General features: G+C 42.9%; 1 protein-coding gene across 1 annotated transcript in view; it reads right to left on the bottom strand.

Annotated features, from left to right (window-relative positions):
* Window positions 1-14,121, bottom strand: part of CLMP (CXADR like membrane protein) — a 102,594-nt gene that overhangs the window by 6,826 nt on the left and 81,647 nt on the right. Inside the window, exons 3-5 of the mRNA XM_053594711.1 lie at window positions 2,406-2,607; window positions 1,149-1,316; window positions 277-399 (exon numbers count right to left, since the gene is read on the bottom strand). Of these exons, the coding sequence (XP_053450686.1) occupies window positions 277-399; window positions 1,149-1,316; window positions 2,406-2,607 (493 nt within the window). The remainder of the gene's footprint in view (window positions 1-276; window positions 400-1,148; window positions 1,317-2,405; window positions 2,608-14,121) is intronic.

Here is a 14,121-nt window from a genome sequence, read left to right on the forward strand (position 1 = left end):
CATTTTTATTTGTTTTTTAAGAGTAGTATTTGTTTAGTCCTCTCCTGGACGTGGAAAATTTTTTTAGGGGGCTGGTTAATTCTTAATGTTTGTAAATATAGAGTCAGATAGAGTTGTTGAATAATCCTTGCACAACTACTGAATTTATTTGGCGATAGTGGTATCCTTCTGGAAATAAAGCCATTAACCTTGACCTTACTCATGATTAAAATGTCTTACACTGGACCATAATACATAAATTAAAAAAAGAAACAAAAAAGCCCTTTGGATGCTTACACTGTACAGTGACTCGAACCACGCAGCTTTCCTTCCCGGCCTCATTGCCTGCAGTGCACTGGTACAGTCCAGAGGAGGACATGGTGAGATTCTGCAGCAGAACCCGTCCAGGGTTATTGTAGTCTACACGAGCAGAAAGAATGACTGTAAATCCCTTAGTGACAGCATCTATATTTACTGTTTACTTTATTGCATCACTGACATAAGATTCTCTAACACAATTTGAAGAGGATGAGATAATAGAAAAGATCTCTTTTGGAACATGGAAAGAAAGGTAAATGTTCTTTTAAATTGTAGCACATCCTCAAAAGTTATAAACGATTGTTAATATTTAAGGTACACTGTTGGGCACAGTGGCTGATGCCTGTAATCCTAGCACTCTGAGAGGCTGAGGCAGGTGGATTGCCTGAGTCACAGGTTCAAGACCAGCCTGAGCCAGAGCAAGACCTCATCTCTAAAAATAGCTGGGCATTATGGCAGGTGCCTGTGGTTCCAACTACTTGGGAGACTAAGGCAAGAGAATAGCTTGAGCCCAAGAGTTTGAGGTTGCTGTGAGCTGTGACACCATGGCACTCAACCAAGGGCAACAAAGTGAGACTCTGTCTCAAAAAAAAAAAAATTAAGGGACATTAAATGAGATAGATACAGTGGATTTTTATAGTACATTTCTTCTAATCTCTTTTTATCACTTTTACATGTCATTTGAGGAAAGAAAAGACAGATTTCCTGCCCTAGTTTGTGGATTAAAAAAAGTTCACAAGGTTCAGCAGTGTATTCAAGGTCACGTAGTGAGTTGCTGACAAAGCCGATTTAGAATTTGTGGATAGAGTACTATTTTGTTGGCTCAGTCGGCTGGTAGGAAGATGACTTACCAATCCTAGATTTGGGAGGCAGATGCTCATCCTCTCCCTCTTTCTCCCGGACTCGCTGCCAGTAATACACAATGGGCTTTGTGCCAGAGGATGACTCACACTGCAAAGTCAGGTCACTTCCTTCTGTCAACTCTCCTTCCAGCTCACACTTGGGCTTGGATGGTCTCACTGGCAAAAAAAAAGTAATGATTCAAAGATCATCAAACACCGGGAGGGGAGTGGGGTCTTGGTGTGTGACACATCTTTGAGGGGCAAGACACAATTATAAGAGGGACTTTACCTAACCAATGCAATCAGTGTAACCTGGTTTTTTTGTATTCTCAATAAATCCCTGACAATAAGAATAATAAAAAATGTAAATAAACAAAGATCACCAAATACCACATTCAATGGGAAAACCATGTTCTGTTGAATGGTTTCTCCAGCCATTCCTTATGGTTAACTTTGAATGGAGATTCAACTGGCTATGCTGTACATTATCCCCCAAACATCCACCTCCATCCAGCAACCCCCAATTCCAGCTGCTACCAGTGGTGCAGTTATAATTTTTAGGGGCTGCCTCAGAAACTCATCACTTCTCAAAGAATACACACTGTTATTTAGGGGAACTTTTAGGAAAGTTGAGCATTATTTTACTAATACTATCGCAGAGAATAGAAGTTCATCAATTTGGAAGTAATTAAGTAGAATTTAGTAGTCCTTGCTGTTAAAGAACAAGTGAATTTGAATCATATCTGAGAGATTTAAGTTAAATATGAGCATATTATTCAAATATCAGAGGATATTTTAATTTGTTTTCTTTGAGACAGAGTCTTACTATGTCACCCTCAGTAGAGTGCACGGCGCCACAGCTTACAGCAACCTCAAATTCCTGGGCTCAAGTGATTCTCTTGCCTCAGTCTTCCAAGTAGCTGGGAGCCACAACACCTGGCTACTTTTTTTTCTTGCAGTTTCATTGTTGTTTTAGCAGGCCTGGGCCGGGTTCGAATCCACCAGCCCTGGTGCATGTGGCCGGCACCCTAACCACTGAGCTACAGGTGCCGAGTGCTATCATGGAAAATCATGATTGCATTTTCTTTTATTATTATGGCTGACATACAGAACATATACACCTCTTCCCAGGGAACTTGTCTGGGCGGCCTCTGAATATAATTTAAAGTATTGAATGTGAAGTTTTGTACCACCATGCCTCATTTGGCTCTCTCTCCCAGAGACCTTGTGAAGATGTAGGCATTTACCCTTGGCACACTATCTTACCTAAGACTTTTAAGATGACGTGGCTCCACACATAGCGCCCCGAATTCTTCACCTTGCAGGTGTACCGACCCTCATCACTGGGCTTCAGAGGCTCAATCTGCAGGGAGGCATCTCCTGCCAGGAAATTGGAAGCAAAGGCCACTCGGCCCTTCTGTTCCTCGGTCAGGTTATTGTAGACGTGACGGCTGGAGTAAGTGATTACCTGTAGGACAGACGGAGGCAGGGTCAAGCAGTGTGGCTCTCAGCCTTCCTCTCCTGCTGATGTCAAGATGAGTACTCCCAGTGGCACAAAGGGATCAAGCCCGGGGCACATTCTAAGGGTCCATGAGACCTCTGTTCTAATTAAAAGTCCTTTTGCTGGGCTTTGCTTCTCCTTCCAAGAATAACACCTCATATTTGTATATGAAGTACCAATTATTAAATGCTCAGAATCACCCATTATTTAGCTAAGGCATCTGGAGTTAAATGCTGAAGGTCACACAACTTAGTCAAGGAAAAGAGGGAACAACAAGTGTACAGCTGTATGCACATTCAGCATAGAAGATTTCTGGAAGGGTTCACAGACTGGGTGCAGCAGGTGACTCTGAGAACTGAAAGAACAGAGGAGGAGGATGGGAAGGAGACTTTACTTTTCTCCGGAATACACTTTTCTGTATTTGGCATTTGCTACCCCCTGCATGGGCTCTATTCCAAGTCTAATACTCTCCTTGTGCTAGGTAGTTTTATATGCCATTAAGTTTATTTTTGTTGTTACTTTTTTTTTAATTAAGTTTATTTTTCACCAAAATTTTTCCAAGCACTTATTCCCATTCCACAGATGGCAGAACTATGATTCGAACCTAGGTTCTCTGAAGCCATCGCGTTACAGGCACAGTTATTTCCCGCCCTGTTTCTTTCCCCACCTGTGTTCATTTAACTGCTTATTAACTGTTCCTCCATACAATTTGGAAGCGAAGGAGAAAAAGTGAAACTGAGAAATCACTGTGGCATCCTTAGAAAAGCTGGGATCCAAGTGAAGGGACCAAAGAATTAAGATGCTGTAGAAGGAGGGCGGCGCCTGTGGCTTAAGGAGTAGGGCGCTGGCCCCATATGCCTGCAGTGGCGAGTTCAAACCTGGCCCCGGCCAAAAACTGCAAAAAAAAAAAAAAATGCAGTAGAAGGGAACAGTCTGATGCTGAAGGCTTCGTTGGGTTTTCTTCCTTGTTGGCTGTAGTGTGGAATAGTAAGTCAGATGGAAAAAAAATACATTCCTTCCTTCCATAACATACACTTGAGCTTCATGTCTTTGTTTTCCCAGTTAGGGAGACCAAAGTTCAGATTTCCCCAACAGAAAAAAAAACAACTTGATTTTTCTGAATTTTTATCTGCCTGCATCATAGCCTCTAGTCCGTTGCCTCCTGTGAGTCACAAAATCCATGCTGATCTAATCCACCAAGACTTCAGGCTGTATGGCTTCAGCTTTATCCTTCCTGCCCCTCAGCAAGCATGTTCTTAAACTCATTCAGTTTAAACCTCAGCAAACAGTTGAGAAATGACTGCTTTTCAACGGATCTGGAAGAAGTTACTCAGATGAGTAAACCCTCCTTCTTCAAATAAATTATAATCAAGTGAGATTAACAAGGAAAGAAGTGTAAACATAGCAAAAGAAGTGATTTTCTTGAAATATTAATAGTATCAGGGAGGGTGTTCCAGAAACGTTGATGGCGTTTGAGTTAGACTTTGAAAGATGAGTAGGCTATGAGATGAGGGAGGCAGGGAGGAGAGTCCTGGAGGGAGCATTCCAGATATGTAGAAGGGAACTGAAAAAACTATATAAGCATATTACAAGTCGCCTGAGCACATTTCTAGCTGCAGCTGTTCCAAATTGTCTCACTCTACTTAAGCCCTTAACCCTGTCCTCAATCACGTGATGCTCTGTGCTTATCAGATGCTTCCTGGAAAGATTCAGAGCCATCCAATGAAATGTCCATCCGTTCCCTCTCCCTGATATCAGAACTCTTCAGTATCATCATTCCTCTGCCCTTACCCTCTCTCTGAGAATAGTGTTTTCTCTTTTCTCGCATATTCTTTTTTTTTTTTTTTTCAGCAAATACTCAGGTACTGTGCCCAGCACTGAGAGAACAGGTAGGAATAAGACAGTTCCTACACTGAGGAGCTCATGGTCTTGGCGCAAGGGAGGGAAGAAATAGGTAAGAGAATATTAAACACTAACTGATAAGATACTTAGAAAGCATTTTCCTTCAATATTACCCCTCGTTTCGCACATTGTCATTATTGTGACAATTTGCACACCTGTATCTCTATACCCAACTTACTTTTCAGCTCCATTTCCATGTTCCCGGATACCTGGCTGCTGTATATTTCCTTCTTTTTTTTTTTTTTTGAGACAAAGTCTCAAGCTGGCACCCTGGGTAGAGTGCTGTGGCGTCACAGCTCACAGCAACCTCAAACTCTTGGGCTTAAGTGATTCTCTTGCCTCAGCCTCCCAAGTAGCTGGGACTACAGGCACCCGACACAATGCCCAGCTATTTTTTTGTTGTGGTTGTCATTGTTGTTTTAGCTGCCCTGGGCTGGGCTTGAACCCGCCAGCCTTGGTGTATGTGGCCGGTGCCCTACCCACTGAGCTATGGGCACGGCCCGCTGCATATTTCTGTCCACTCCAGTCTATCGTCCATGCTGCTGCCAAGTTAAGCTGGCTAATGGGATACTCACCTTACCTCTCTTCCTGCTCAGAAACCTTTAGTGGCTCACTACCACCTCTGAATGATGAACTGACTCAGTCTAGGTTGCTCAAAATAACCTCTACGTTAACCTTCCCAATCTCATTTCTTAATTCAGTCCCCTTCACATACCTGGGTGCAATCACACTACATTGTTTCCCTTTCTTTAACAGGAGTTGAGCTTCCCCTGAGCTTCCCCAGGCCTTTGCTCCTGGAATTTTCTTACTTAGAAACTCCCTTTTCTCTATCTCTTCATGTAAAAGAAACCCTATTCATTTCTTTAAGTCCAAAATCAGTGTTAACTCCTCATGAAACCTTTCCTGATATGACAGGCTGACTGAGAAGGATCTCTTTTCTTTGCTCCCATCCATAGAATTTCTTTGTACTATTTTTATTTGAAGAGAAATTGTAAAAGACTTTGTAATGGACAAATAGACTGATTGCCCTTTCTATAATGGTACTTGCTGTCCAGGGCACCTTTTGGCATTATCTGATTTTATACACGTTTGTGATCTTTCTCTTTTGCTGCTGTTTTGCAACTCTGCAGGCCTCCATTCAGCAGGCATTGATTAAAAACATATTCTGTGCTTGGCATGGTGCCAGAGATCATAATAATACAAACAAGTTTTAGTGTTAAAGAATAACATTTTTTAAGAAGATGAGACTGTGATTCTCATAGTCCATATACATAGCAAATGAAAGATTTTTTATTGTGTCTCAAAGATTTTACTTCACTCGGTAATTAGTGACAGAACCAGTAAACTGTTATAACCAGCTCAAATGAGAACTAGGACCAAAATAGACTTATGTTCTCCTTTGGACAAATTCATTTGCATCTTTATAACCAAGAATGATTTTCATTGCTGTGGATAAGAAATGTGAGCCTCAGGCGGTGCGTGTGGCTCAGTGGGTAGGGCGCTGGCCCCATATACTGAGGGTGGCGGGTTTAAACCCGATCCCGGCCAAACTGCAACAAAAAAACAGCCAGGCGTTGCGGCGGGCGCCTGTAGTCCCAGCTACTCGGGAGGCTGAGGCAAGAGAATCGCCTAAGCCCAGGAGTTGGAGCTTGCTATGAGCTGTAACCCCACAGCACTCTACCAAGGGTGATAAAATGAAACTCTGTCTCTAAAAAAAAAAGTGAGCCTCACTACCAGTTAACTTCTATTTCTGCAGAAATTAATATAGGAAAAAAAATCACACCCTAATTCATCTCCAGAAAACTTGGACTCTTACCTTTTAGGCTCCAAAAGGTGAAGCCCTCGCCCAAGTTGAATTTTCAGGGCTCAGATCAAAACCCAAGATTTATGGAGAGAAATCTCTTTTCACCTTGCCCTCTCTCCTGCCCGCATAACATACAGCCTTCCCTCCTGCTCCTCCGCATAACTTGCACCCTTGTAGGTCTACTGACAAGAATCCAGACATTCTAGGCAAAACATCTAGCTAAGAAGAAAAAATGAACTTTGTGGGGGCTGTGCCTGTGGTTCAAAGGAGTAGGGTGCCGGGGCCCCATATGCCAGAGGTGGTGGGTTCAAACCCAGCCCCCATCAAAAACTGCAAAAACAAAAAGAGAGAGAGAGAAAGAATGAACTTTGTTTGCTTGACACAGAGTCCTACTCTGTCGCCCTGGGTTGAGTGTCGGGAGTGAGGGAAGGAAGGAGGGAAGGAAGGGAGGAAGGGCTTTGTTTGCTTGGCACAGAGTTTTCCTCTGTCACCCTGGGTTGAGTGTTGTAGCATCATCATAGCTCACAGCAACCTCAGTCTCCTGGGCTCAAGAGATCCTCCTTCCTCAGCCTCTGGAGTAGTTGAGACAATAGGTTCCCACCAGAATGCTCAGCTAGTAGAGATGGGGGTCTCACTTTTGTTCAGGCTGGTCTCGAACTTCTGAGCTCAAGCAATCTACCCTCCCTGGCCTCCCAGATTGCTAGGAATATAGGCAGGAGCCACTGCACCCAGCAAGACTGAACTTTTGACTGAAATAATGCGTTTACTGTACTTTTCAGAATTTTTAGTGTGCAGATGATGTTCAAGAGGCACCTAGTGATGGTGTATGTGGGGGAAAACTACAAGCTGTGGCAGAGGCACAGGGAAGGAAAACGATTTATCTCTAGAAATCTTGGGTTCCAGGCAGAACTCTGAACCTTATTTTGGCCAAGGTCCTTCACCTTTTACAATCTAAAATGTTTTGGGTCCAAGTTTCCTGGAGATGAACTAGGGTCTAATTTTCCTCATGTATTAAAAGAAAAAGAAATTTGAGTAACAGTTCTTTTTTTTTTTTTCTTTGTCTCACTCTGTGAGACTCTGTCTTACTTTGTCACCCTCCATAGAGTGCGTAGCGTCATAACTCACAGCAACCTCAAACTCTTGGACACAAGCGATTCCCTTGCCTCAGCTTCCCAAGTAGCTGAGACTATAGGCATCAGGCTATTTTTAGAGATGGGGGTCTCACATTTGCTCAGGCTTAGGGCAATCCACCTGCCTGGGCCTCCCAGAGTGTGCTAGGATTATAGCTTTGAGCCACCACGTCCTGCCCTGGGTAACAGTTCTTATCCCACAGAGTTCAGGGGCTTATAGTAAGAATTTAAAAAGAAACAGTGTATATGAAAGGGGTTGTTCCTTTAGTCAGATCAGTTAGTGACCTCTCTGTGCCCACCATGGTGCTTGGCTTTGGCCTTTGAGTGTGAATTAGATATAGCAATGAAAATCCATCAATACACTGATGTTCATTCCCACCGGAGTTTTGTCTTTTTCTAACAAAGGTGTGGCCTTTATTTTATTCTGGGCATCATTCTTAGTATTTTACAAATATTACCTCCTTATATTAAAAACAAAGAGCATGATACACTGAGTTTAAAACAAGATTATGGAGGTGAGTCGCCAATAAACTGATTAGATTTAAGCCTATTCTTCTGTTTAAATATTTGTTGAGTGTCCCATATGAGGTGGGCACACGTATCTTAATCTAAAACTAGACAGCTGGAGTTTAATCCTGCTAGAATGGGGTAGTTCTTCTGGCGCTTCCTGTATTCGTGACAGACATAACTAATTAATAACTGTACTTTCCCATTGAGGATGGGTATTCTGGGGAGTTCTTAGGGTCAGGAAGGGGTTTCTATCCTATTCGTACCCCTTAAAAGACAACCAGCCTCTGTGTAGCAGCCTCATTTCTAAGTACAATAGAACCTCCACAGTTGACCACCGCCCTACATTGAGCACCCACTTAAATTCACCTAATTTTCCTGGACTGGACATGCACCACATGTACATATCAGTACAGTAGGCCTAGTTTCTTATGTTGACCACCTCTGTATATCAACCAATCTGTCACTGTCCCTTGGGTGGTCATCTTACAGAGGTTGTACTGTATTTGAGTAATTACTCAGTAACTACTTAGTCTTACCTCGCTGCCTTTTTTCCCTTCCCAATAAGATAAAACCTATGAACTCTGACCCAGAAAGACACACATATTATTTTGTGAATAATTTTATAGCATTTCTAGCACTCAACTGAAAGCCCTCTGCTTTAGACACAGACGCGAAGAGCAAGGATCACAATCCTTCTTCCAGATGCAGTATGTGTTTGTTTTAGAAGTTTGCCGGGCATTAGGCCCCACATCCTGTTATGCTCTACAGAAATGGCACGTTTTCTGGCAGGTGGAAGGAACTGCCACAGAAATTTCAAACAGGTGGGACAGTGGGGAGAGGAGAAAATGGATTGCAACAGGAAAAAAACTGCCTGCAGGCTGGACTGCATATCAGGAAAAGTGTGCACGGACCTCTTTTGTTTTGCTAATTGGCTTTTGTTAGTGTTTGTGTATTTGCTGTGTGGCCCAAGATGCTTTATTCTTCCAATGTGCAGCGGAAAAGAAAAATGGTTGGGTACCCCTGGAAGCTTATCTCAAAGACTGAAAGAGAAGGGCTGACGTCTGGAAATGGGACAAGTAAGCCTGGAATATGGAACAGGAGCTCAATTAGGGTTATTTTCTTTCTTTTTTCTTTTTCTTTTTAGAGACAGAGTCTCACTTTATCACCCTCTATAGAGTGCTGCAGTGTCACAGCTCACAGCAACCTCCAACTCCTGGGCTTAGGAATTCTCTTGCCTCAGCCTCCCAAGTAGCTGGGACTATAGGAGCCTACCACACTCCCGGCTATTTTTTTGTTGCAATTTGACTGGGGCCAGGTATGAACCCCCCACCCTCGGTATATGGGGCCGGCGCCCTGCCCACGAGTCACAGGTGCCGCCCGACAGTCTCACTTTATCACCCTCTGTAGAGTGCTATAGTGTCCAGCTGACAGCAACCTCCAACTCCTGGGCTTAGGCAATTCTCTTGCCTCAGCCTCCTGAGTAGCTGGGACTACAGGTGTCCACCACAATGCCCAGCTATTTTTTTGTTGCAGTTTGGCCAGGGCTGGGTTCGAACCCACCATCCTTGGTATATGGGGCTGGCGCCCTATTCACTGAGCCACAGGCACTGCCCTAGGGTTACTTTCTTTCTTTCTGACTTGTCAGTGTAGTCTGTATTATATTCTGAGTACATAATTACCTACAATGAAGTCCGTTTGTGCTTCCTAAGAAGAATGAAGAGATATGAAGCCTAGAAGACACAGCTGGGTAATTTTGAGGAACTTTTATGGTTTATGGGCTTTAAAAGATTCATGACTTTTTTGGCCTAAGGGCTGTGAAATTTCTTTCTTGTTTATTTTAATATTTGGGCTAGGATCAGAAGATGTCTTTGTCTTAAAAGGTACATTTGATTTTGGAGAGCCTTAGTAGGATCCAGAGTAAAATCTGGCTGCCTTAGACTGCTAGGGATGCCCCACAGCAGGGGGTTTCCAACTGTTTTGCATAGACTCACACTGAGAAATACATTTTTCTTCATGACCCAGACCACATCTAACATACACATATGTAACTGAAACATTATGGAGGAGTGTGTGGATAATACACTCTGATATTATGTAGTCTATATTAAAATAAAACCCAAGCAAAATTTCTGGTTGCTTAGGATCCATTAGTGGGTTGTGACCTAGATTTTGAAAGACCACTACACAAGGGCACAGTGATTGAGAGGGCTGTCTGGGAAGTCAAATGTTGTACATTCACATGGGAACTCCTCCTTTCGAATGAGCATAAGGCGGTGTGCCTCACTCAGGTCAGCTAACAAGCCTTTCTAAACCTTAAGATCCTTAACTGTAAATTGAGGCTAAGCTACCTAATAGGATTTTTGAGAGAAGGAGATAGTGAGTACTCAGGTGTTGGCATCATCATTTCTATTAGGGTGATTCTGGGTTCAAGAAAGTCCCTAAGGGGAAGGGCCTGGTGATAACACCTGCAGTCCCAGTCACTCCGAGTGTGAGGTGAGAGGATTGCTTGGGCCCAGGAATTCAAATCCAGTCCAGCCTGGACAACCTATCAGAAACCCATCTCTTAAAAAAAAAAAAAAAATGCCCTGAGGTTTCCAAACTTGTTCAGCCCAGTACTCCAAGAATATTGATCATTCCATACATTCGTGATTTGTGTAGCAAAGTTGCCCTGGCTGAAAACCTCCATCTGTTTCCCACCACTTTGCATGCTGTGGGTGAAACTGTGGCCTCCTGAACTTGGCACCTAAGGCGAGTACAGTCTGGACTATGCCTGATCTTTGACCCTTGCCCTCAGATCTCTGAATCCCCTAGTCCCCAAACTTGTTATTTCTTGATTTTGAACAGTGTTTTCTGATATGTCTTTTGGCTTTAATCATGCAGTTTTCCCATTCTGAAATGCCTCTCTCTCTTTTATTTTTGCCTGAACAACACCTATACTGGCCTCAAGATCAAGCTCAAAGGCCACCTTGTGTGTATACCCTTTCCTGGCTCTCCAATTGGAATGATGACTCCCTCCTTCTGGGCATATCTCTACCATACCACTTATGATACATTCAGGATGGCCTAATTCTATCTGCTTATTTTCCCCTTGCCCCCAAATCCTGTCCCAATTTATTTATTTTTTTTTAAGAGATAGGGTCCTGTTTTCTTTCCTAGGCCAAAAAAGTCCCAATATTTAAAGAAGAAAAAAGAAATAACATATAGGTAAGCATCTGACATCTCTAGAAAACAAAGATTATGATTATACAGTTATAAGATAGCCTTACAATTCAGTAACAATTATTTAGTGTGAACATTTCACACACACTCCTTTGCAGGGTTTGGGTCTCAGTACAGCCTGGTAATTTGGCTGACATGCTTTGAACTCAGATGTTTGTGTGTTTCTTTGTTTTTAATTCTAAGAAATGTGGTACTGAGACCAAGCAGGGTGCGATGGGGGAATAATGAACATCAATTTCATGCTTTTGCAAACAAACAAAAAAATTAAATATATAAATTGCAGCTGTCTGGGTTTGGCTGCTGTGTGGCATTCATATTGGACCTAGGACAATTTGTGAGGACTTGTATGGAACAGATGAATCAGCTCAACTTTCTGGCAGTTGCTCTGCTGTGCCGGGGCCTCTGTAGCAATCGTAGAACTGCCTTGAATGGAAATAGATGCAGGTCTCTTCCTATATTTTAGATCAGGATTTTTCTTTCTTTCTTTCTTTCTTGTTTTATTTTTTTATTAATGACCAAGCACTGGTTATAGATCAGGATTTTTCTTGCTCAATGCCAAAGAGAAAAGAGAAAGAGTGAAGGCTAGCCTTGGGAATTGGAACATCTGTTAATTTCTCCATCTGAAAAATAGGGGGAAAGCTGTCTGTTGTGTGTTCCTGACTGATCTTAGGAGAAATGATCACTCTTTGGAAATTTAGTTGTTTGTATTCCTAGAACCAGGAGGATAGTTCCAGAGTTCTAGTGGTTCTGCTATCAGGGCTGAAATCCAAATATTCTAGAGCAGGTGTCCTCAAATTGCAGCCTGCGGGCCACATGAAGGGGTGTGAATTGTATTTGTTCCCGTTTTGTTTTTTACTTCAAAATAAGCTCTGTGCAGTGTGCATAGGAATTTGTTCATAGTTTTGTGGTTTTTTTTAAACTATAGTCCGGCCCTCCAACGGTCTGAGGGACAGTGAATTGGCCCCCTGTTTAAAAAGTTTGAGGACGCCTATTCTAGAGACTACCTTTCCACCCCCAAATGTTCCCTGCATAGTCTGAGCAACCGAGACAAAAGGGATGAAAGCGTTTCTCAGATTGAAATGCAAAGCTAAACTTAGGACCCGCGTCACTGGCAGCCTGCTTTAAGTGCCACATCCATTCCGACTCTTCCTGTATCTCCTTTACTTGGTCACCCTCACTCCTGTTCCCAACACCCTGGCAATTATAAAGTTCTGGCAACTTTACCCGCTAGTATTTATTATTCCTTCCTTGATATCCCAACTACCTGTGATTGCCATTTAAGCCTTTATTGTATAGTCTGAAACTGTTTAACTGATGTAGCTTTTATGTGGGTCACCCTTAAATCAATGTGTCCCAGGCAATGTCAGAACGATCTCCCTAAAATGCAGATGTGTCCCTTGCACTCTTAGAATTCTACAAGAACTGATGACGTTCTAGGAACAATCTAAGCTCCCTAGTATGGCGTGTAAGATCTTCCATGTGTGGATCCCACAACCTCTGCACACTGATATCGTTTTTTTTTTTTTTTTTTTGTAGAGACAGAGTCTCACTTTATGGCCCTTGGTAGAGCGCCGTGGCGTCACACAGCTCACAGCAACCTCCAACTCCTGGGCTTAAGCGATTCTCCTGCCTCAGCCTCCTGAGTAGCTGGGACTACAGGCGCTCGCCACAACGCCCGGCTATTTTTTGGTTGCAGTTTGGCCGGGGCCGGGTTTGAACCCGCCACCCTCGGTAATTGGGGCCGGCGCCCTACCGACTGAGCCACAGGCGCCGCCCGCACACTGATATCTTATACTTTATGTGTACTAGCTGCAAATGAATTCCCAGAATTTTCCAGCCTTTATCACTATGCTGTTGTGATTTCTTCAGAGTAGTTCTTTTTATCAAGATTGACATCAGCTGTGCTTTCTTACAGGCAGGCATTCTCTAGTTCCCCCTCCTCCCACCGCTCTTGGCTGTGCCTTCTCCTTTCACCTAGAACCCTGTGCTTATCTCAATCATGATGTTTGTCACACAGTTTGAAATTGTCTTTTTTTTTTTGAGACAGAGTCTTACTCTGTTGCCTTGGGCTAGAGTGCCGGGAAGTCAGCCTCGCTCACAGCACCCCAAACTCCTAGGCTCAAAGGATCTTCCTGCCTCAGCCTTCTTAGTAGCTGGGGCTACAGGCACCACCACAATACCTGACTAATTTTTCTATTTTTATTAGAAATGAGATCTCACTCTTGCTCAGGCTGGTCTCAAATTCCTGAGCTCAAGGGATCCTCTCTCCTCAGCCTCCCAGTATGCTAGGATTACAGGTATGAGCCACCATGCCCAGCCTGAAATTGTCTTTTTATACATTTATATCTTCAATTAGTTCTTTGCTGTGGGCTTTGTTTTTACTGGGAATCCAAGAAATATTTATTAAATTTAAGTTGACTTTTGATCTTTTATAACTTCCAATAATGCTAAGCTTTTTCCTGCATGATGGTCCTTGCAAAATTAGTTCTGTCTGGAATAATTTTCTGTCCACATTCTCCTTATTTTCTACATGACACATATTATACTTTCAAATTATTTATGAAGGCAAATAGGTAGTAGTTCACAGCCCAGGCATTGGTGTCAGAGTGCCTATTTCACAAATGCAAAATAGGTGACCTTAGGCAATCTGCTCCCTTGAGTGTGTAAACATACCTCAGTTCCTTATTTGTAAAATGGGCCTAATAACCCTAGTCATGAGGAGTAAATTAAATGAGGTAATATATGCTTAATAGATTTGTACCTTTGGGTGGCACCTGTGGCTCAAAGGAGTAGGGCGCCAGCCCCATATGCTAGAGGTGGTGGGTTCAAACCCAGCCTAGGCCAGAAACTGCAAAAAAAAAAAAAAAAAAAAAAAAAAAGTAAAAAAAGATTTGTACCTGGCATTACGTAACTAAT

The sequence above is a fragment of the Nycticebus coucang genome, chromosome 6 (genome assembly GCF_027406575.1).
Source record: "Nycticebus coucang isolate mNycCou1 chromosome 6, mNycCou1.pri, whole genome shotgun sequence".
NCBI classification, from domain to species: Eukaryota; Metazoa; Chordata; class Mammalia; order Primates; family Lorisidae; genus Nycticebus; species Nycticebus coucang.